At 40.6% G+C, this 22,227-nt stretch overlaps 1 protein-coding gene across 2 annotated transcripts; it reads right to left on the bottom strand.

The window, feature by feature from the left end:
• Window positions 1–845: 845 nt before the first annotated feature.
• Window positions 846–20,663, bottom strand: reps1 (RALBP1 associated Eps domain containing 1). Of its 2 annotated transcripts, XM_023415080.2 has the most exons (19): window positions 19,912–20,663; window positions 18,157–18,280; window positions 15,303–15,532; window positions 14,442–14,604; window positions 12,699–12,829; window positions 11,551–11,713; window positions 11,379–11,442; window positions 10,547–10,701; window positions 9,546–9,667; window positions 9,024–9,104; window positions 7,642–7,729; window positions 6,941–7,042; window positions 6,626–6,686; window positions 6,044–6,242; window positions 5,722–5,916; window positions 4,893–4,982; window positions 4,427–4,581; window positions 4,206–4,311; window positions 846–4,120 (listed from the first exon to the last, which is right to left on the bottom strand). In XM_023415080.2, the coding sequence occupies exons 1-19, from the start codon at window positions 20,062–20,064 to the stop codon at window positions 4,052–4,054; spliced, it is 2,451 nt and encodes an 816-aa protein (XP_023270848.1). In that variant the 5' UTR covers window positions 20,065–20,663; the 3' UTR covers window positions 846–4,051. The 2 variants fall into 2 exon arrangements, with proteins under 2 accessions (XP_023270848.1, XP_023270849.1); XM_023415081.2 differs by lacking the exon at window positions 9,024–9,104.
• Window positions 20,664–22,227: the final 1,564 nt, after the last annotated feature.

Below are 22,227 nucleotides of genomic sequence, written 5' to 3'. Positions count from 1 at the left end.
TGCAGTTACAGAAGCTGGAGCACCCTGCTGAGTCAGTACTAAGACTCTTTGGCAGAGAGTCTTCCTGTTCCCGATTTAGACATTTTCACCCACTCCTCCCGCCGATCACTTCAAGTTCTGAGATATTTTTAGGCCGTCTTGCACACACAGCATGTTTGTGCGCCCACAGACCGTCAGTGATGTTCAGGTCAGACGACCGTGAGGAGCCGTTCAGAAGCAAAAAGCTTGTGTTTCTTGAAGTAGCTCGTGGTGGATTTTGAGATCCAGAATTTACCAACATTTGGTAGAATCCATTTTGCTCCCCGTGACGCTGACTGCCACAAAACCCTGAAGCAGCATTTCCACATCCACAGTTAAGAAATCTGACCACTGACTAACTTTTGCACATGCAATTACTGTTTATTTTTTTCTATTTTAAGTTCATGAAATAAAATAAAAAAATAAAATAATTTTAAATGTCCGTTTGATGCAGGGTTGAAATCATCAAAATCTGTAAACATTCAACTGTATATGACTATTGTCAGCTGTAGGGAAATATCTCACATAAGCTTCGTCCACAATGCAGTAAAGCTACTGTTTGATGGTTGATGTGACACATCACCTCTGGAGGTTTGCTACAGGTTGATTAGGTGGGTGCAGGAGGGCATTTTGGGTAAATGTAATTAGTCTGTATTTTATAGCACTTGGAGTCACTGCATCGTGCAATGAAGGATTACACTCAGACTTTACTCATTTTAGCTTCCTCAGTGCTGGATTATTATTTTTTAATTGTAAGTCAGTTACATTTTTTACAAATAGCAGACCAGTTTCTCATATGAATGAAGAAGTCAGTAAGGAAAGCAGAGTTTAAAATATTGTGCCGTTTTTATTTTTGTGTAAAAATCACACAGCTGCTAGTTGACTCTGCAGAGATACAGTACATCCATGCAGTTAAACATCTAGGATCCCACAGCCAAGAGAGAAGGAATTAAATAGAATATTCTTTCGCTGTTAGTCAGCAATTAATGCAAATTTACATATGAGTCCAAAAGTGTGTATCATATACAATATACAACACAGATCTTGGAGCAAATAGCATTCAAAATCCCATCAAAGACTTCGTTAACGACTGATTGCTTCTGCCTGGATTGCCTTTTGGGTTTCGGGATGAGGAGGGAGCTATTGTGCTAGCAAACATAAATCAATCCAACATGAAGGTGTTTAATAGGGTTTTAAATGGTATTAGTTCCAGGTCTGGAAACGATATAACACACACACACACACACACACACCCTACCCACACACGCGCACACACACACACACCAAGTACATCATCGTCCTTAACAGCAGAAAAAAGAAGGCGAGCCTTGATACGACAAGGAAGAGAGGTCAGTCAGCCAATGTGGAAACCTGAACGCCAGTCGGGGGAGTAAGGCTTTAGAAGAAGACAGATTCTTCACCAACACACAGGAAGCTCCAGGGACAAAACAGTTACAAAAAATGTTTTTAAAAAATTGACCAAACAAGACAGGGTATTTTAGGGAAGTGACACAAAAATAACTAAAGTTTCCAGGTTGTACTGAAGAAATAAAACTTGAGTGGTTCAATTTTTTTTTTGTCTTAAAGTATCTTCTTTTAAATACATGTGAAAGACAAAAACAACATGCAGGTTAAAAGAAAGCGAAGGTCGAGGAAGTACGTAAGAAATAAAAACACAAAAGAAATAAGGAGGGAGGGGAGGAGTTAAGTTCAAAGTGCTGTTGGGTCATTCAGGTCTCCCATTCTGCTGACTGGTCTCCGTCTGTAGGCCTGTTAAGCTTCATCTTGCAGATTTCAGGTGAAACTGCCCTGATAAAACACTGATCTGGAGTTTACTTCCCTCTGGAGCTGGGAGCGGGGGAAGTGGACTGCTTGTCAGTACGGAAAAAAAAAGAAAAAGGCAAAATGAATCACAAACATACAGTAGATGTTTTTTCTGGAAGATCTACGATACAAAAACCAGATCATTACTGTTCACACAGTTGCTACTATCATAGTACAAACAGCTAAGTATAGTTGGTCTGTGGAGATGTATCGCCCGTACTTTGCATAGTGCCGACTGCCCGGGTGGAAAACAGTTGAATTTTCAAATCAGTATCAACTCTTATTTGCACCATCGGTTATCATCTGTGCACGTGTTTGCTGAGCGGGAAAATCACAGGAAAACTTCTTCTTGATCAGCAACACACTTCTTCATGAACGCCGCCTCCTGCAGTCAAGCAGCTGAAAAATCTCCAAACCCTTCAAGTGAATGTCTTGTTTTGACTAAATGCTTTCCCATCCAGGTGAGACTGAAAAATAACCGCAGGAATCAAGAATAAGAGGTTTAAAAGGAAAGATGAAATGTTGAGCCACAGCTATGTTTAAGAAACAAAACAAAAAAAAAAAAACCTGTAGGAAGGGAAATGAAGTTGCTTTTTTTTTTCTCCTTTAAAAACACCGCTCACATAGAGGTGAGAGAGCAGAGTGAGAGTTCAGTCATTTGGCATTAAAGTTAAACCATTCAGTCACATCAATCCCCAAACACTGTGTAACAGAGAAGAAGAAAAAAAACAAGACAAAGCATTCATTCATCATGTCACACCATCACACACACACACACACACACACACACACAAACACACACACACACACACACGTAGACTTCAAGGGGCAGTAGAAGATGGATGTGGGCTGATATCATGTCACAGGATGAATCAAAAAAGCCTTCACCATGATGATGACGCCATTAAAGGCGTCACAAGCACAAGCACAAACACACACACACACACACAAACATATAAGAGTCCTGTCCGGAGGTAGCCTAAAATGTTTTAATGGGGAGACCAAGCACACCAAATTCCAGTCCAAAAAAAAGGTCAATTTTGCATTCCTTGCTTACTGGCAGATGTAAGTTCCTGACAGACTTTTTACGGTTTTCAAAGCCTCTAATAGGAGAATATAATAATTTTACTTTTGAAAATGGTGGAGAGCCAGTGACATTCAGGCAAATGTTTAGTAAGAGACTATATTTAAAGCAGAGATCTCCCACGACTGTTGTCCAGTTTTATATACGCGTTCATGGTAGTCGGAAAGATGTCATGCCAATAAGCAAGAAGACAAAGAAAGAGTTCAACATTTTGGAAATACATTTATTCACTTTCTTTCTGAGTTAGATGAAATAGCTTTAGCATGTAAGACCCCTAAAACCACAAATTATCCTTTTTACATTTCTGCTTTTGTGTGGATTAAACAAATCAGAAACAATGTGTTAATTAGTGAATTTTAGAGGTGCTGGTCGGTGCATTTTTTTTTGAGCTTTGGAGACAGGCAGGCTAGCTATTTCACCCTGTTTCCAGTCTTTATGCTAAGCTAGGCTAAGTGCAGATATTATCTCTGCCCTTATCACTTAAAAGGCTCATTTAGATCGTCTTCTCTCACTTATAGAAAGGCAGCATTGAAGCATACTTCCAAGTTGTCTCTTTAAATTTGCCCGATTTTTAATTTGGTGTGGCAGAGTCTCTACCCCAAGAGAGAACAAACATGAACTGATGCTAGCCTCAAGTTAGTCACTAAACAGGAACACAAATACACAAAACAGTCACACAAACACGTGACTCACACACTCCCCCTTTCTTCTTCAGTCATTCAGAGAGGAAAGTAATCAGACACCAGCGTTCGCAGCGTCTTGTCTGCTTCTCCTAACCGTTTCTCAGTTCACTGTCGTCCTCACCTTCGCCTCTCTTCAGAGAAAATTCGAAAAGTGCCGGTTTGTAAAATCCCCCCCACGCTCCTGTCACCTCCGCCTCCCACCTGGTTAAGACTGTGCTCTCAGGTCCTTCCGGGTTTATGATTGATAATTGGGTGATTGAGCATGAGAGTTTTAACGGAGCACCCTGCGGCAGGTCCGAGCCTCAAGGGAAAAGCCTGGATGATGGGAGGAGGGAAGGGAGGTAGGAGGGAGCGAAGGAGGGATGGATGGGGGGGGAGTCACACCGAGGCTCACAGCCTTGCTTCGGATGAACTACAGTCGAGTTTTCCCTCCGCACGTTGGTTAAAGATGAGAGAAGGGTCTGAGCTGCTCCAGCTGGACTTCCAGAGATATCCTCTCTTCGAGCAGGTCCTGGAACATGACGAGTTATCAGTGACTTTTTTTGCCAGAGGAGAAAGAGTCAGAAAGAAAACATTGATGTGCATATCTTCCATACCTTCAGCTGTTGCTGCAGTTCACTGTTAAGTCTTGCCAACACTGTGTTAGTCTCCTTGTTTCTTCTGATTGAAGCTTGAATCGCCTTTTTGTCCTTTCCTACTGACCTGAAGACACACAAATATACACACTTTTTACTTAAACGTTTTACATACAAAAATAACAATATACGCTAAACAAGACCTTCCAAAGTCTCATTAATCAGCCAGTCAAGTTTGCTACCTGGGGATGGAGGGCTGAGTGGCCAGGACAGCAGCTATGACGTTTGATTTTTGTGGACCGTGCTGCTCGTCCTCCGGTCGCAGCTCATCTTCAGATTTCAACCTCCGACGTACAGGTTTAGGAGGAGGAGCTAGCGGCCCAGAAGAACCTTTGGCCTTGTGGGAAAAACAAAAATAAAATTAACTTATAATTAACTGATGGGGATAAAAACACACAACAAGTCATCTTCTATGTCTTTTGTAACTGTTTGCAAAGAAACCTTTAGTTGTTTTTATGTTGTTTCACCCAGTGAAACTTATTAATTATCGAATGGACAATTGCATTGAGCTTTGATCCATTTGCAACAAAAGATATGACATGCATCTTCATTCTCTCTCTTTTTCAGATACCACTCAGTGAAGTGTAATGACTTCATCAGGGATCAGACGATCTGTTGTACAGCAGTTTTCAGAGGATGTTAACGTACAGAGTTGACAGTAGTTGAGGCTCTCTCATCTGCTTGGCCATCACTCTTCACTGTTCTCAAAGGGCCAGCTCCCTCTGGTGCCTTATCCACCTGTGGACACAAAAACATTTAGAAACTACCAAACAGCCACCCAGAAATACAATATAACAAAAACAATATCTCAGTTGAAACATTGTGAATGAAACGCAGTCATGTACAAATGGTAACCAGTGCTTAAGGGGCTAGCTGGTTAGCGTGCTTCCGTAGAAGAAAAGGAGCGATAGAAGAGTTCACATTGGTGTTGCTTTTCTAGACGGAGACGGAGACAGCTCTTGGCGAGAAAAGATGAGGTTTGACACTGAACTCGCAGCGTTTCTGCCAGCCTGGTAACTAAACAGCTGCTAATGCTAACGTTGGCTATGTAGCGATAGCAAACCTTACAAAACTCTCCCTTAAGTGCTGTTGTTTTGGTCAATATAAAGTTAAACTACACTGTCTTATCTTACAGTTAAGGAGCCAGTATATTCCTCTGAGTATCAGATGGTTGAATAACTGACTATCCGATTTGGATCAGGTATAAACTTTTGATTTCTGACGAGTACTGACAAAACATCAACTGGATTTTACTGGCTCAGTATTTGCATCATGACCCTTTGTTGTGAAACCTTTGATCATAAACCAGTAATAAAAAAGACAGACGTCAATGTGTCTGTATGAAACCGCCTTCAGGGTGTTGGCTGGATGTTTCTCGTAGTGTGGTCAAGTAACAAGCGCTGAAATTATTTGTTAAATATTTACCATGAACAGCTACGTAGGAATACGGACACACATAGTCCAGGTGACAACTTACCTGTCCCGCCTCACTGTGCTTGTCGACCTCCGGCAGGCTGGAAGGCTGTTCAGAGGCGGCGAAGGCCTGAAACTGACTGAAGTCTGCGAAATTGGGCTGCTGAGGAATCTGCTGGGGGGAGGTGGTGGTGAGCACTGCCCCGCCTCCTGGTACAGCCTCTGCCTCCACACGATGCCCGGTGTGTGGTACTGATGTCTGTGGAGAGGAGAAGAGAGAATATATCTATCCCTGAGCCCATCGTTACTGCTGTCAGAACTGGGTTAACTAAACGTAAATTATATAAAAAGTAACTTTTATATTTTTCTGTTGGTGTCTGTCTGACCTGTGTCGGTAGCGGTCGAGGAGGCACGGCAGGCGGGTAAGCTATCGTAGAGGGTTGTGGTTGTCCTGTGGCTGAGGCGGCAGCGAAGGTGCGGTTCATGTCCAGAGACGAGGAGCGAGAGTGAGACGGGTGAGGGCGGGGTGGAGGGGGAGGAGGGGCTACCACCTTCAGAGCCTCTGGAGACGTACCCGACTGAGACCTGAACACAAACATTTAGGCCTCTGGAATTATGGGTAAAACGGCCAAAGATACAGACTTGCAAGATGACTAACTATGATACACTGATAACAGTGACAAATACGAGTGAGAAAATGTATAAAATACAAAATATAATGTGTTAATCTGCAGAGTATTTTTTGATTAATCATAAATCGTAGTAAAAAAAATTCCCACTGCCATTCGAGAAACTCAAGCTGGGGAATGTGTTGCATCTGTTCACTATGTTTTTTGCCTAAACAATGACTGAAACAATTAATTGATTATCAAAATAGTTGCACATTATTTTTCTGTCAAGCAAATGCTCGATTGATCCAAAAAAAAGAAAAAAAAAAAGAAAAAGAGAATGAAGAGACAGCTACTGACCTTTGTCTTGTGATTGGCTCCTGGTCTGATGTGAAGGAGTCTGAACTGCTATAACCATCACCTCCATGGAGACAAAAAACACTTAGTCAACCTACTGACATATAAACCTTGTAATAATGTTTTACTCAGCACACAAAGTCCAAAGTAACATATCAACACAGCACAAAATGAACACATATTAAAAGGAGATGATTTATTCATTTCTGCCATGCTGATGAAAATACACCTGTTTTACTTTTGTGCCTTTTCAAAAGGTTTCTTGAAGCTAATAGAAATAAAGCTCTGATTCGGTGTTGCAGACTGTCCTTTACTCACCTACAGTGTTGGCAGCTACAAACTTCATGGAGGCAGGTAGTTTGGCTTCTTCCGACAGCTCTGGAGGCTTGGTCAGCAGAGGACTGGTGGGGTGGTTGTGGTCTGAAGGTTAGAGAAATAACAGGGAAGCAAAAAGTGTTGAGTCTACTGAACTCAGCTGTACAGGACATGATAATAACAGGTGGGAGTTTTACTACTAGTTACAGCAACTGATAATAAGCCTGACCACGAAAGATTTCCACTGTATGTCTATGAATAAGAAGTCCTGTCTGATTATGTTTAATGACAGTTTCTGTTTACTGAGAACAAATGGCAGCCTTTTGGGTTGTAATTATCTTCCCCATGTTGCAAACTCAGCAAGGGACACACTGTTCTAAGGCGTTAAACATAAACTCTCATACTGACTTTGTTGTTGGAACTAGATGTTTTCAGACCGAGGTTGCTCGAATTAGATTTATTTATACAACCAAGTACATAACTTCTAATGCAGGTTTCAATTCTTTTCCATATTTGCTTTAAACCACATTCATAAGTGGTGTAAAGCTCCGAGCAATGCTATCTACAACAACAGTCAATGAGCAAAGGAAAAGCTTGTGTTATAAAGCTGCACACATAATGTTAGAAAACTGATTACGCTTCTCATTTATTCTATTATAAATCAGGATGGCGACAGTCAGGCATGAAGCCAGAGGGTTTCTCACCGCTGCCGGTCCTCTTCAGCTCCATCTCCTGCATGTGGATCTTACTGGGTGTCATCCGGATGGGAACCGGATGAACGATGGCTGTGTCCTGGAGGACAGACAGACAAAAGCGACAGCAAAGGTGAGACGGGGCGGTTTTATGAAGGGAGACAGAGAGTTTCACGGATAGAGATGTGATTCGTTTTATTATCAGTTGTTGAGGAGCTGCAATTAGGTACAAATTTGAGTTGTTCCATTTCGTACTACTTTATACCGCACTGCAATTTAAAAGCAGAGATTTTACTTTTACTCAGTGTAAATTATTTGACTTTAGTTACTATTTACTTTGCAGATAAATACTTTACATACAAAATATATGACGGTCTTATATTAAAATACCTGACAACACATAAAATAGTTCAACTCATCTAACTACAACATTAAAATGTTCCTTACTTTTATTAATGCACCAGTGATGGTAACCTAATAATATAGTGTATAACACTGTAAAAACTTACTTTTGAGTACAATTACAGCACATTTTCTTAAAAGTACCAGGAAGAGATGTTTTCAATGCAGGACTTTTAGTTGTAATGGAATATTTCATATCACAGTATAGCTGCTTTGATTTAAATTAAGGATTTGAATACATCTTCCCGCACTGCATGAGCCTCTTAGTAAAGCGTCTACCCGATATTTCCAAAACAAGACTGATCATCGATTTATCATTCCAAATTGTGAGAAAAAAAGGAAAGGTTATAAATGACAGGATTTAAAGTGTACCTTTAATGTCATTGTTTAGGTTCTGCACTGTGATTTTTATGCTGGGATTTCTGCCCAGAATTACTGATCACCTAAAAGCAATCTAAAAAAGATGCACACTCTTGCAAATTGTGGTTGTCAATGCTGCACTTTTCATCAGTTTAATTGAGCAGAGCCATTCCAGAGCCAGTTATTGCTGGAAGTAGAAGAAATTCTGCCTGAGAGTCACAAAAAAAAAAAAAAGGTTTCACAAAGTACTTGGACAGCTCAACAGTAAATGACAAAGCACCACACAATTTTAAATACTTACAGCAATGACCGTACATGGTAACATTTATCTGTCACAATCTGCAAAATGCACTAATGATTGGTGGATGTCACTGTAGGAAAAAAGGTGATGTCCAATAGAAGCTAAGCCAGCCAAATCACAACACACGCTATCCACTGCTGATGCAGCAGACTGCATTTGGAAAGAACATCATGCACAGACAGAGTGATAGAGTGACAGAGAGAGAGAGTGACAGATAGAGAGAGAGAGAGAGAGAGAGAGAGAGAGAGAGAGAGAGAATGCAGAGAGATCCAGAGAGGGTTAATGTCTGTCCATTAATGGTGAAACCATGCATACTAAGTGATTGACTTACAGGGTCAGCTGGTGCAATGTTAGAGTCAAATTGGGTCAGAGTTTGTGAGCTGGAGGAGCGCTCGCTAAACGTCTCCCACTGCTGCAGGAGACAGGACAGACAGTGAGAAAAAACATGTCAGTCAGCCAGTGCAGTGACATCACACAATTACATCATCAGTCTGAGCCACGACCATCCGTATGATGTGACATCACCAGTCATCAACAGACCACGTGGTGACGTGACATCATCGGCCGGCGTGGAAACTAAACAGAACAGACGTCGCTGACTTTCACACGGAGCCACCACAGTCCGAGAAGTGAGAGAAGAAGTGGTGAATTATCAGTAATTATGTTTGATGATGAAGAGGATGGAGTGGCGATCAATTCATGGTGGATGGGTAAAGAAAAGGCAACGTCACCTAATTAACCCTGAGCAATTATCTCAGATGAATCAAATGCAAACACAAGCAAAAGCAAACAGATGTGGGAGCTTACAGTATGTGTGAAAGTACAATAAGTAATCATGTGTGTATGTTGGAACCTCATTGCTCTGGTTCATCTCTGGCCAGGCCTGGTTGAGTGAAGGCATGGAGGGAGACTTGTTGGGGGTGACCTCCACCGGGGAGCCCGAGTATCCGACGTCAGCGTTTGATTCCGGGACCTCTGTGTAGGAAAAATCCGACACAGGTTAGATTCATATATATGGGATGGATCAGATCATCAACAAATATGAAATGCATAAATACAAATGAACTGCAAAATCCAAGTATTAGTAATTACTGTTGGGCATGTGTCTTTAGAAGTTGCATAAAATATTCCAGCATGAAGTTTCCTTCATGTAGTGGGGGATGAGGCAGTTGTGGCAGAAACACAAATTACTGAAGCTGCTGATCCAGTTGCATCAGCATCCACTGTGATTATCTGCAGTTTCTCTGATATTTTAACCTCTGCTCTTCAGAGGATATAATATTAACATCAGCAGTTTTACAAACAGCAGTTTTGGCAGGGACTCTAAATAGCAATGATAAACAAACACTCTGCAGTTATTACATTTGGCAACCCATGTCTACAAGGATGAAACTTGAAACCCAAGCAGTTTTTGTTTTTGTGTCTGCACTTGAGAATGTTGCATCATGTGTGTCGTTTACTTTGCTGTGAATTATCTAAAATATATTAACAAGTTAATGTTGTTATTGTCCTTCAGCTGCTCCCACGAGGGCTCGCCACAGCAGATCACCATCCGCATATTTGATTTGGCATAGGTTTTACACCAGATGCCCTTCCTGACACAACCTCGTAATGCTTAATAAACATGCTAATAACAGCTATCAGCTAATGAGTGGATGTCATGTTAAAAAGGCAGCAGAACATGTAGCTCCATCATGGAGAGCACAGCCCGGTCTAATGAATGCACTACAACCACAAAGAGGCAGGTTCTGTCACACTGCAGTGCTGACACCTGACAGATTTTATGGGACCCGAGGTTGAGAAATTAGGGGAGGGAGAGAGAGAGAGAGAGAGAGAGAGAGAGAGACTGTGTACCTGCTGAGTCATCCAGGTCAATCAGCTTTGGCATCAGGCTCTCAGGCAGCTTCTCAGGGAGGTCATAGCCATTCTTCCTGGCCACAACCAGGTGGAATGCAGCGCAGAACTCATCCAGGGTCAGCGCTCCGTCTTTATCGAAGTCTGACAGCTCCCTTCAAAACACACATTACAAATAAGTGAGTCTGCAGTCCTGACTAAATGCATCACAGCGGCAAATAGAAACTGCAGCACACAGCTGATTTAAAATAGATCAGGTTTGTAAAGACAGCTGCCTTTCAAATCTGACTTTATCAGACTTCTGCTTTTATTAATTTAGATGTACTGGGTGCATGAAAGCAGGTAGCATCAGTATTTATGCAGATGGCCCATTTATACACAAAGGCCCTTTTCCACACAAGATTTAGTGTGTACAGCTCACGTTGTAGTCGTGCTCAAAACAAGTTGTGACAACTGAAGTTAAGGTTTACTCCTACGCAAACAAGCCTGTAAGAACGGTAATGTGAGCTGACAACTGGGTTTTGATATGTAGTAATTAACTATGTAATTATCCAGGAACATTTTATTCCCCTTCAAAACAATGGCAGGTTGATAAACTGGAGAGCCTTTACCAGCTTTCCATTTCAAGTTGAACTGTCAAAATAACTGAAGATAGTTTTACTGTGATCCTGTTCTAACCCACCATGTTATAAAAGTGATTATCTGCTAAACATATGATGGTCAACGAGTCCATTCAAAAGGTGCATAGACGGTTCAGACTTGACAACACACTCAGTCTCTTCAAGACAAGAGGAAAACAGCGGAGACAGTGGCTGTCAGACTGACAACTCACCAAATATGCGACAGCTCTAAAATCGGTAGTTTTGATTTGGTGAAGAACTCTTTTGCTGCTGAACCTGGAAACACGAAGGAGAGGATTCAGTCGATTGATGTTTTACAGGGACCTTGTGTTGCGTATGTGTGTGTGTGTGTGTGTGTGTGTGTGTATTTATGCATTTTCCTACCAGGTATGAAGCCGGTGAGGTCTGGCTGGATAGTTTTGAATTGGTTAATATAATACTGTCTCTGCTCGTCCGTGATCTTCCACGGATCGTCGTAGCCACTGGACTGTCGTTGGATCTCGTTAGTCGTCGCTGCTGAGGCCACTGTTCGTATCGTTGTGCTTTCCTGTGGGAAACAATGGAAGGAAAAGGTTAAGGTAAAGGTGAAGGAACACATGATTAAATACATAATTCAGTAAAACTATCTATTTCAGTGGCTGTATGTACTGTATGCTTCTTCCTGCCAAGTTCTCAAAAATATGATAGAAAGGTGGCTCAGCATAATGTTTTACTTTGTGTCTTAATGTTTTGTTTTATATCAAAGCCATACATACATGATTCTGAGAAACTAGACTAAGAGGACAGACCATCATCAGATCCCAACTTCTGAGCAAAACATGTTATTTAGCTCTAAATAACAATTTTGTAAAAGTAAATAACATTACCTAAGAAGCTAAAACTGAGCATGGTGTCTAAAATTAGCAACTGGGTACAGGGGCCTTCACAGTTTCTTGATTTGCCTGAACAGTGTCACACAAGCTGCGTGAGATTCAATCTAGCAGCTCTGGCAGATAGAGAGCACTGATATAAAACGTCGGCTCATGTCTGAAGCACCACTGTGGTTAGTATGATATGTCATGCTTTATGTTTGCAGTGTCTGATGGCGTCTTTCTATCTGATGAAAGAGGTCGATGATGTTTACCATTATGATTAACACAGCCATTCTCATAACCTGCTAATCTAAATGAACTGTTGTATTATCTCCTGTAGGTCACCGGTCTGTCCTGAGGCTATAAACGCATACCTCACAGATATGTAAGCTTATTTTTGCTGTGTCATTTATAGAAGTCAATTGGGGAAAGACAGATATGCTGACTTTTTTAAATTTTAAATGAAGCCCTAACATTTTTAGCATCATATCATATGGTGAAAAATGCTGAATCCTGGCCTGATTTGTTCATCTTCATAAGGACTTGAAGAGAAGGTTTGCTTTCCCACATAGCAATTTGAAGCTCAATTGCAGCAGCAACAAGAGTTGCACAGACTGCAATTGTCATATGTTGGGAAAATTATGTGTTTTTTTTTGTCACAAAAGCTCAACACTGCCCTACCTGGACTGACGAGGGATGCATTGCGGGGAGCGTGCTGGATGGCGGGGTGTCTGCTGTGAAACTGACCCAACTTTCCTGACCTGGAGGAGGAGGCGAGTGGGACAACCACATGCCATCACCGGACACTTGACCTGGAAGAGAAGAAGAATTTAAGGCCTACATTCATATACCATGCAACACAAATATACTGCAAGTGTCAATAGGAAAGGATGAGAGCTAACGATTATTTTCTCAATAAATCAATTAAACATTAAACAACTTCAATAACTTGTATTATTTGTCCAACAGTTCAAAGATTTACTGTCATAGATGACAAAGAAAAACTTAAAAGTTCTCACATTTGAGAAGCTGGAGTCAGCTCATGTTTGGCAATTTTTCTTGAAAAAAATTTGCTTTAAAAAAATATTTAGCAATTATCAATTCATTTTCTACTGATCGCCTAATTGATTAATTATTGCAGCTCTAGAAAAGATTATTTTCACACTATTCTTTTTTGGATTTTCTCCACCACATTTTATGCTGACTAAAGTAGGGCACAGGTCATGTGATGTCCACTTTGTTCCCCTAATGACTAACTGCAGGAACTGCCATTCTCATCAAACACCATTAACAGTATGTACAACCTGCGAACACAAACACAACCAGCGTGCTTCACTTTGCTCTTCACTCACTCTTTTTTCACTACAATCTAAACTAGTGGCAATTTTTCTGCAACATCTCTCACATTTATTTTTGTTATCATCTCCTGTGGCTCACAAAGACTGAAACCCTGCTTCTGTTTTGCTTTAATCACAGAAATGTGGTGTTAGTATTAAATTTACTCCACTCTCCTTGAAAAGAGGCTATGGTCATTCAACTTGGGGCCTTTTCCTATTGACTTTATCTCAGGGCTGCAACAAACTGTTTTGTTTATCATTGTCAATTAATCTGTTGATTACTTTCTCATTAATTGAATCGTTTGACTTATAAAACATCAGGAAATAGAAAAAAATGTCAGTCTCAGAGTGCAATCTTCAAACATGTTGCTTTGTCTCACCAATAGAAATGAAATCTGAAACACTGGGAAAACACCAGAAATTATTTATTTCTGACAAAAAATGACTATTATAACTATTAACTAATCATCAAGTGGTTGCTGTCAATCGACTAATAACTGCCGCTCTGCTGTAATCCAAAAAACATGCTCGCATGTCAGCTAAATTAGTGGTAGGAAAATAGCAGCTAATGGGCAAAAATATCTGGCCTCTGCACATAAGCTGAAGTTTTCCCTTTTTTCGTTTACACCAAATTAGACCATGATTTTCCCAAATGTACTGTAGACAGAATCTTTAATAAATACAAGACTCACAATAAATCTGACCTTTAAAAATCTAACACTGCCCACTCTCCAGACATGTAAATGAGGAAAATACATCGGCATATCCCAAAGTAATAATAACATACACTGCGGTAACTCAGTTAATGGTGGTAAAATGACTTGACTTCGGACACAATCTTAAAATGATCAGTTTTATCAATCTTTTTTATTCTTAAATAAATTACCAACACAAAAAATGAAAACATAATGAAACCATAGAAGCCGTTTCCACCATACCAGGAAAACACTGGCACCCAAAATGAACCATGGTAACAAAACTGGCCCACGGCTGAACCTTATTGCTGACCTCAGCAATAACTCTGTGAACATGGTACTACTCTTATTAAGGAACAACCACTGGACAGCAGTAGGTCAGTGGATGTTACCTGTTTGTGGTTCTCTGAACTGCGTCCACACGGCTCCAGTTGCAGCCACCACCGGCTGTCTGTCTGCGTTTCCTCCACTGTGCTGCCTCTTGTGTTTCCTCCAGGAGGGCGGGGAGGAGGGGGGAGACTGATGAGGGGAGACCACCGGGGACGTCGGTTCGGGCTAACAATGGATAGAAATGCAAATCAAACACATGAGATACATGTGCAGATGGAAAGATATGCATTCATTAAACATAAAAACCAAATCGAATAAGAACAATTAGACATGCCATGAATCTTATTCATCTTATTTGACACACATTCAAGTAACAGAAGCTCAGTGTGCAGAAGTGTCGCCACCACTGTCTTACTATAGGGTTTCAATCTTGAATATGCCACATTCAAGCCAAGTGAAGGCCAATAAATACTGCCTCAAACGCTTTTTTATCTGATATGGGATCTTCAAGCAACCACTAAGTGAGCATTTCACAACAGATGCAAACAGATAAGAGTTGAGGAAGAGGTCTCTGTACATGACAGCAGAAAACTGCTGTAGTATGAGTTAAAAGCAATCAAACGTACACAGGAAACAACACAGGAAATGCAGTAGTATTCCAGTAGTTTATCTCTAGTAACTGCTGGTTTCAGCTTTGTGAGAAAGAAAATGTGTGCAGGATGTTGGCCAAAAGATAAATAATAGTAATGTCCATATTTAATGCAGTTACTGAAGAACTGTGGGAAAACAAAGCAACCTCAAGCCTTCACCTATATTTTCATTTAATATCTATATAAGTCACATATTTATAAATTAAAGGTAAAGATAAGGAAGAGAGCATATTAAAAGAGTCATGCTTACACAAGAATAATAAAATAACACACCTGTGGTTCTATACTGGGTGCCAGGGGCTGGACGACCTCATGGACAGGAAGTGAAGCTGAGGATGGGGGACCTTTCTTGTTCTGGTGTCCCCTTCCTGGTGGTCTGGGTATTACTGCAGTAGCAGAGGCTGGGTACAAACCCTGGCTGTCTGTGTCCTGGTAGAGCGCTGCGTGCCTCGCCTCTGCCTCGTTCTTCCCCACCACAAACCTGGGCAGCGGCAGGTCCTTGACTGGTGAGACAGGAATCCGTTCAGAGGATTAGAGGAATGATTTGTTTCCTATTGATTTCAGGAAAGAAGCTTGAAGAGCAAAAGTCACTCTCCACTACGCTCAAAGTCTGTGAAGTTTAGTGCTTTCCTTTTTGGTGCAGCCCCTTTTCCTTTGTCTACTTCAACTTCAGGTATCGACTCCCTACATTTCCCAGAATTCTTAGAGAAAGAGCATGGACTTTTTGCAATCAGCTGTGGTTTATAGGTGTTTATGCGGAAAGTGGCAGCTGTATAATGACAACAGCGTGACAGTCTCCCTTTCAGAGCGACTGGGGCTGCTTCCTCAAAATGAACAAATGCTGAACTCTGGTCTATTCGAGATACTGCTGCTGCAGTAAATGTTGTGTCTGTGTCTTCTACTGCAGATCTGTACGATGCCGAATGTCAGAGCAAAACAGTGAAAATAGAAAAGAACCCTTACTTTTGTTCTGCCATATGACTAACAACAAAACTTTGAACTTATTGTTACAGACAGATGTGGGGGGTTTTATATGCTTTTAACTTCAGGCATTGCAGCACTGAAAATGTATTCATTTTCTGATTAATTTATCTTCTCAAAATCAGAGTTACAAAGTATTTACACAAAACAAGCAATAAAAAAAACATGAATAAAATGAGAAAGTCAGAAATGAGTAAAACCAGTTACAAAGACAGACATGACAAAAAAAAATTAAAATGTATAAAACATAGATAAAAACTGATTTCTGATTAAAACCTCACTGTGCCCACTGAGCAGGAAGGGAAATAAATTAGGTGTGTGTTCTACTGGATTCTCATGATCAGCCATAATCAAATGTGCAAAGTTTCTGATGCTGAGAGGTTTTTTTTTTCTTTTTTATACAAATCACAATCTTGATACAGACTGGTACATTTCTCTGTGAAAAACCTTGTCTGTGGTCTCTGGAGGACAAACTATGAAGTGGTGAAACTAATTTCAATATCTGTAATAAGCTAATGTTGGCTGAATGATTAAGAAAATTATTATCATTTTATCATTAGCTGCAACCCTAAAACTCACCTAAAATATATATGAACATTCACAAATGAAAATGAACTAATCTGGTCAAATTATCTTTGAACAAGTGACAGTCCCATCACAGTAAACAGCAGACCTGTGGGTTCAAGTCAACTGAAAGAGACAATGTGCGGTGGCCACATAGATCTTAATGCATGACGCAGCAAACACTGGACTAATGTGCACAACTGAGTGTCTTCTAGAAAGCACAGCGCGACTGAATCAACATTATACACATATTCTACATATATAACTTTTTGTCTGAATTCTCATCATTCACCTGTGAAGCTTTAGCTCCTGAAATGGTTTGACTTTCAATTCTGTATTCTGTATCGCAGCTGACCGAGGTGACTTCAGGTTTTTTGGTAGCACAAAGAAAATGAACACTTTTAACCAGTTCTATCTGCAATTGACAGCGTCTACTTCTGAGACAGCATCGACTTTAAAGAGAGAAAGTTTTTCAAAGTTGAAACATCCCCAAATGCAATAACCACAACATTGTACACTGTGTCCATTTCTGCTATAAGGAAGTGGCTGGTCTCTGTGGTTCCTTATATATATATATATATATATATTTTTTTTTTTTTTAAATCAAATTATGAAATAATTTTCGCAACTTCATGTTGCAATATTTCAACCAAAAACAAGTAACTTAATGCAGTGGGTGTAATCTTCCCTTGTGTATTTTGAGAGAAGTCACACCAAAGGCAAACAAGAAAATTGCAATTTTGCAGTAAAAGCCTGAAGGGTTTACACTACAAACTCGATTTCATTAAGAAATAGAAACTAGCGGAAGCTGCTCAAACATTGGGCAACTGCAACCTGCAGTGCAGAACTGGCAGGGCTGGCATTAAATGTGTTAATTTCTGATAAGATGCTCTTGTCCAAAGGGATCAACTCCCCAATTTCCCTATACATAATCAACAGGGGGCTGCTCAGGGGCACGTGGACTGGAGGAGCTGGTGACTAAACCACCAGCTCTTTGATTTATGACTAACTGATTAAACAACAGATGATGCGTCCACTGATAGCATTTCTTTTTACATATTTTTTTTCTTTAATGGTTAGGCCTGTCTTTCGTTCTGGTCTAGTAAAGACGACTTTCTTTGGAGCTTTGAAACATTTATGTGCAAATCTTCAAATAAATCATACACCAAAAAGAAGTGCAACAAGCATGAAAGTTCATCCTGTTAAACCACAGAAAAATCCAGTAACTGGCTTATTTAATCTTTGTCTGAGCATATTACATATTTTTAAAAATCTAAAAAATAAAAGCCCTGTGCTCCCTAACCCATGATCTCCTCAAAATTCAATAAGTCATCAACTCTGAGATAAAAACACATTTTTGCTAGGATGGAGCAACAAAAAGAGAAGAACACTCTGATGTACCCAAAGATTTTAATGAAAGAGAAAAATCTGGTGGCACCTGCTAGAGAACCTAGTGTGCTGGTACGTGATGGTATTTTTTGGGGAATCTGTTCTCGCTGGTCTTCGAGAGGTTATGAAGAAAGCGAAGAGGCCAAAAAAGGTGCCAAACAGTGACAGTGATTGAATTCAACTGTGGACTCACCCGAGTTGAGGCTTTCCACCCTCAGGGGAAGCCCGGACTGGGCGATGGCTATGAGCTTGAGAGCGATGTAGAACTGGCTCCTCCCGAAGTGACCCAGACGAGTGGCTCCACATAGTTCTGTGATCTAAACCCACACACATGGACAAGGAGGAACAGTTAACAACATTGTGTTCATCTGAAACTCTTGATATGAACCCTTGCTGATAAAGAGACGAGAACAAGTGATATTCTCTCGCAAAGTTTACACCTTTACATTTTCAAACATTTAAGAGAGACACAAGAATAAAGCGGTCAGGAAGCAACAGTGTAAACACTGAATATGTCGTACTGAAGACCAAAGACTTCCTGACCATGTAAAATATACTAACACACACAACTCTTGACACATTTTGTGATGCAGTTTACCTGGTTTAATCTGACAAAAACAACACAAGCGAAAGTCTAATTTACTGGCAGATGTTCAGTGGGTCTCACGAGTAATAAGCCTGATTATCACATATTTTGTCGACTTGACGTGACGATGAATAGGCTTTGTGCAAAATGGTACACTGAGTAGCACAACATAAAATACAAAATGTTTATAATGTGCAAAGAGGCAATTGGAAGATAAAGCATTTTCTAGTGACAGTGCATATTGCATTGTGGTGGATGTTGGTGGATGATTAATACCCAGCGAGTTACACTTCATAACATTAGGATGACTCCTTAGGTGCCCGTCCTTCAGCACAGTGAGCCACAACACCGACAGCCCACCACAGCTGACTGATCGCTTTCTTGCTGACAAAGAACTTATTCTGAGTATGAGTGGATACAAAGCACCAGTCACTTTTCTCAGCCTGTTACAACATGATATGGTAGCTGTACGCGTCTCACAGGCCACAGCAGTGTTGAGTGCACATTTTGAAAGTAGAGGATTACAACACTGCCTAATTCTTCCACCACACAGCTCCCCTTGTTGACCTTGAAAAGGATGCTGACTCACAAACTGCAAATATTGGCCTGCTGAGAGACCTGAAATCACAAGAATGGGCTGCTGCTGTTTAACTGGCTTCTCATAACTCACAGTTAACGGGCTGAGCAGGGAAGGTCTGTGTGGGATTATTCAAGGTGGAACTACAACACGAATATTGTGATCTGACAAGAGACAAATATATCTGTGGGTCAGCACATATTTGCAAAGTCTGTGTAAGAAACAGACTATTCCGTCGTGGATTTTTGAGGCAGTCTATGTTAAGTGACAACTTCTATAAATCAAATTTACAAACGGACGTTGTAACATTGGGTCCGCATTTCGAACATGTCAGCTCTACCCAGTAACGAACAAAAAAAGCAGATGTTGATGGAGTGAAAATACAGGAAAGAGTGGGCAGTAATCTGAAGCAAGGGGGTGTTGATGACATGATTTGCTCCGTTGTGTCGCTGTTCAACACATGCCCATGCAGAAAACAGAACAAGCAGCTTGTGTTATATGTATAAGATGTTGATTTGAGCCACAGTTTTTGAACTGAGGTTGACTATGTGACTTGGCTGCCTACTCTCTTTGGCTAAGGCTAACATTAGCCAGAAGAAGGTGTGTCTCTTTTGCTGCGCAGCATTGCTAACCACCAGGGCTAACGATAGCTTAACTGGCTGACAGGTCAGTTCTGACAGCCGCACAAGTTTGCAAAATATCCATTAACAGGTGTACGTTTCGTAGCCGGTCTCGCAGTCTATTGATCACACTTTAAAAACTGGCAGTTGCTAACGCTAGCTTACCTGCAGGACAACTTCGCTGGGTAGCTGGGCCGCCCGGAAAAGGTCAAGAACTCTCCCATTGGAAGCCACTTTTTTCGTGTTGTCCGTGTCGCAGTAAACGAACAAATCCGAGTAATATTTCTGTTCGACATCAGTCAACGTTAGACTTTCCATCGTAGTACCAATCGGACCTGAAAACCAGACTAGTTGGCTGTTGATTAGCCCTTAGCCAATGGCTGGGGCAGGATCCAAAAAATGGGCGAGACTTCAGGATCCCAACTTAGCTAGCGTTAGTGCACTAGCTAGCGCAGAGGTTAGCTGGAATAATAATGTTCACAACGCGCTGAGTCGACTTGTTGTCGTCTGATCCCGCTCTCTGCAAAAGTCCCTAATAGTGCCTGCAGACAAAGAGAGCCGATTCCCACTTCACGATTCAATTACTGAACGCCTTCATACAGTTAATCACTTAGTTAACTTGTTGGGCCAGCCAAGCCAAGCAGCCAACAGCTGGCTAGTAGAGCAGCGAGCTAACAGCTACCTTGATTCAAAGTCAGTGGCACTAACGTTATGCTAACTGGCGAGTCGCTCAGTTGGGACAACTACCGCGTTAATCTCGCGTTATAGCACTTCCTCTCCCTTTAAACCGCTACGGGACGGCGTTTCTGCTTTTCGTTAAGGACAAATTCCTCTGCGGGGCCGTTAGACGTAAAGTTTCAGGGTCTTTGGGTTCCTTCCTCTAGTGATCATAGCCGCCATTCCTACCACCAGTGTCAAGCCACTCCGAGCTAACCGAAGACTTCCGGTACGAGTCTTCAAATTAAAAGACCTGTTCACAGGTACCTCAACTACAGTGGTAATTTTACCAACACTCAAAATCATTTCAACTAGGCAAAGATCCCAAATGTCTCCAAAAGCTCCAGGGTTACCTCATATAATTTAGGTCTACACAGTTACAGTACAGTACCACTGAACTACAATATCAACTATGTCCCCAGTCTTGTAGAGGGACTATAGTTTTAAGGTCTGAATTGTATTGTATTTTTTCTGAGTCAAATAACTAACACAAAGAAAATCTCAGGCAATGCTCTATTATTCTATCAAAGGTGTACTGTAGGGAAGCAACCAATGGATATTTCCATTATCAATAGATCTGATAATTGTTGTCTTTAATAATTTAATGATTGCCACAGACTGATGTGTAAATGAACATATTCTAATAACTTGCTTTGTCTGACCAAGAGTCAAACATCCAAAGATGTAGAAAACCAGGGAAGAAAACATATATTAACATTTTAGAGGCTGGAACAAGTGAATTTTTTTTTTCTTCAAAAAGAAAAATAAATTATTAATCAGTTATCAATTCTGTCTATCAACTAATCAATTAATCAGCTAATCATTTAATAATAATAAAACTCTCATGTATAATCGGGGTCAACAGAGCCCCAACAGCGATTGCTTTCCCTGGGACCCCATGGGAGGTTAACCAAGCCAATAACTTTTTCCTCTACAGCTGAAGTGTGAATACACTTGCAGTCAGGCGTTTATAGTGGCACGATGTGAATATATCTGAATAGAAGTTACTGATGAACACCCATCTTGTGTTGTGATTTTATGTTGCATATTAAATAATATTCAAATCATCACACACCAAACCTTTGGCCAAACAGTCTTCCTACATGGGAAAACTGCTCACATTGCACAGAGATGGAGAGGCAAGCAGAGACCGCTCTGCAGTCCATTGGCAGGTTATGTCTTTATTTACAAAGACAACAATCCATTTAACCTCTTTAAAAACAAAATATTGTGATAATTCTGTCAGATGATAAGCTTGAAAATTAGTTTTCATGAATGACAAAAAAAGATTTTTTAACAATACTTTAATTATTTGTACCTATGGTACATATACATCAAAGAACACTTTTCTAGCTGGAGGATCTTCTGACATGTATTCAATAAAAACTATGAAAAATATAAAGATTTTATTCTGAAGTGGAATTCTTTAAACTTCCGGTCTAATCTCGTGTGATTTATAGCTAACTTGATGTCTCGCGACGTCACTGGGCTACTGTCCGAATCAGCGCGAGCTTGCTTGGCCTGCAGGGACCCGGATGAGTGATTTCAAAATAAAAGCTGCGCTAAATCCACGAATGAATTGAAAGCTTTAAATATTTAATAAAAATAACAAATTCATAAATAAATAAAACTTTATTGTGTTCATGTCAGTTTAGGACCATGGTTAGATTAACCTGCTGGGAAGCATCAGGGCAAAAATGAGCTGTGGGCCCATATTTGCAATGTGCTCATATTTTCTTTGTTAGAATACTACCTGGCCACAAA

Source organism: Seriola lalandi, unplaced genomic scaffold (assembly GCF_002814215.2).
Source record: "Seriola lalandi dorsalis isolate HSWRI2012SDOR001 ecotype SW California unplaced genomic scaffold, Sedor1 jcf7180002054544, whole genome shotgun sequence".
Classification (NCBI taxonomy): domain Eukaryota; kingdom Metazoa; phylum Chordata; class Actinopteri; order Carangiformes; family Carangidae; genus Seriola; species Seriola lalandi.
This window is presented reverse-complemented; position numbering and strand designations above follow the sequence as displayed.

What these genes read in the sequence shown, in the direction of transcription:
- reps1 (XM_023415080.2), bottom strand. Translation starts at nt 20,064, where the DNA reads ATGGAAAGTCTAACGTTGACTGATGTCGAACAGAAATATTACTCGGAT. An exon ending in TTAGAGCTGTCGCATATTTG is followed by an intron (nt 10,702 to 11,378) that starts GTGAGTTGTCAG and finishes TGTGTTTTGAAG; the next exon opens with GGAGCTGTCAGACTTCGATA. An exon ending in ACATTGCACCAGCTGACCCT is followed by an intron (nt 7,730 to 9,023) that starts GTAAGTCAATCA and finishes TCTGTCCTCCAG; the next exon opens with GACACAGCCATCGTTCATCC.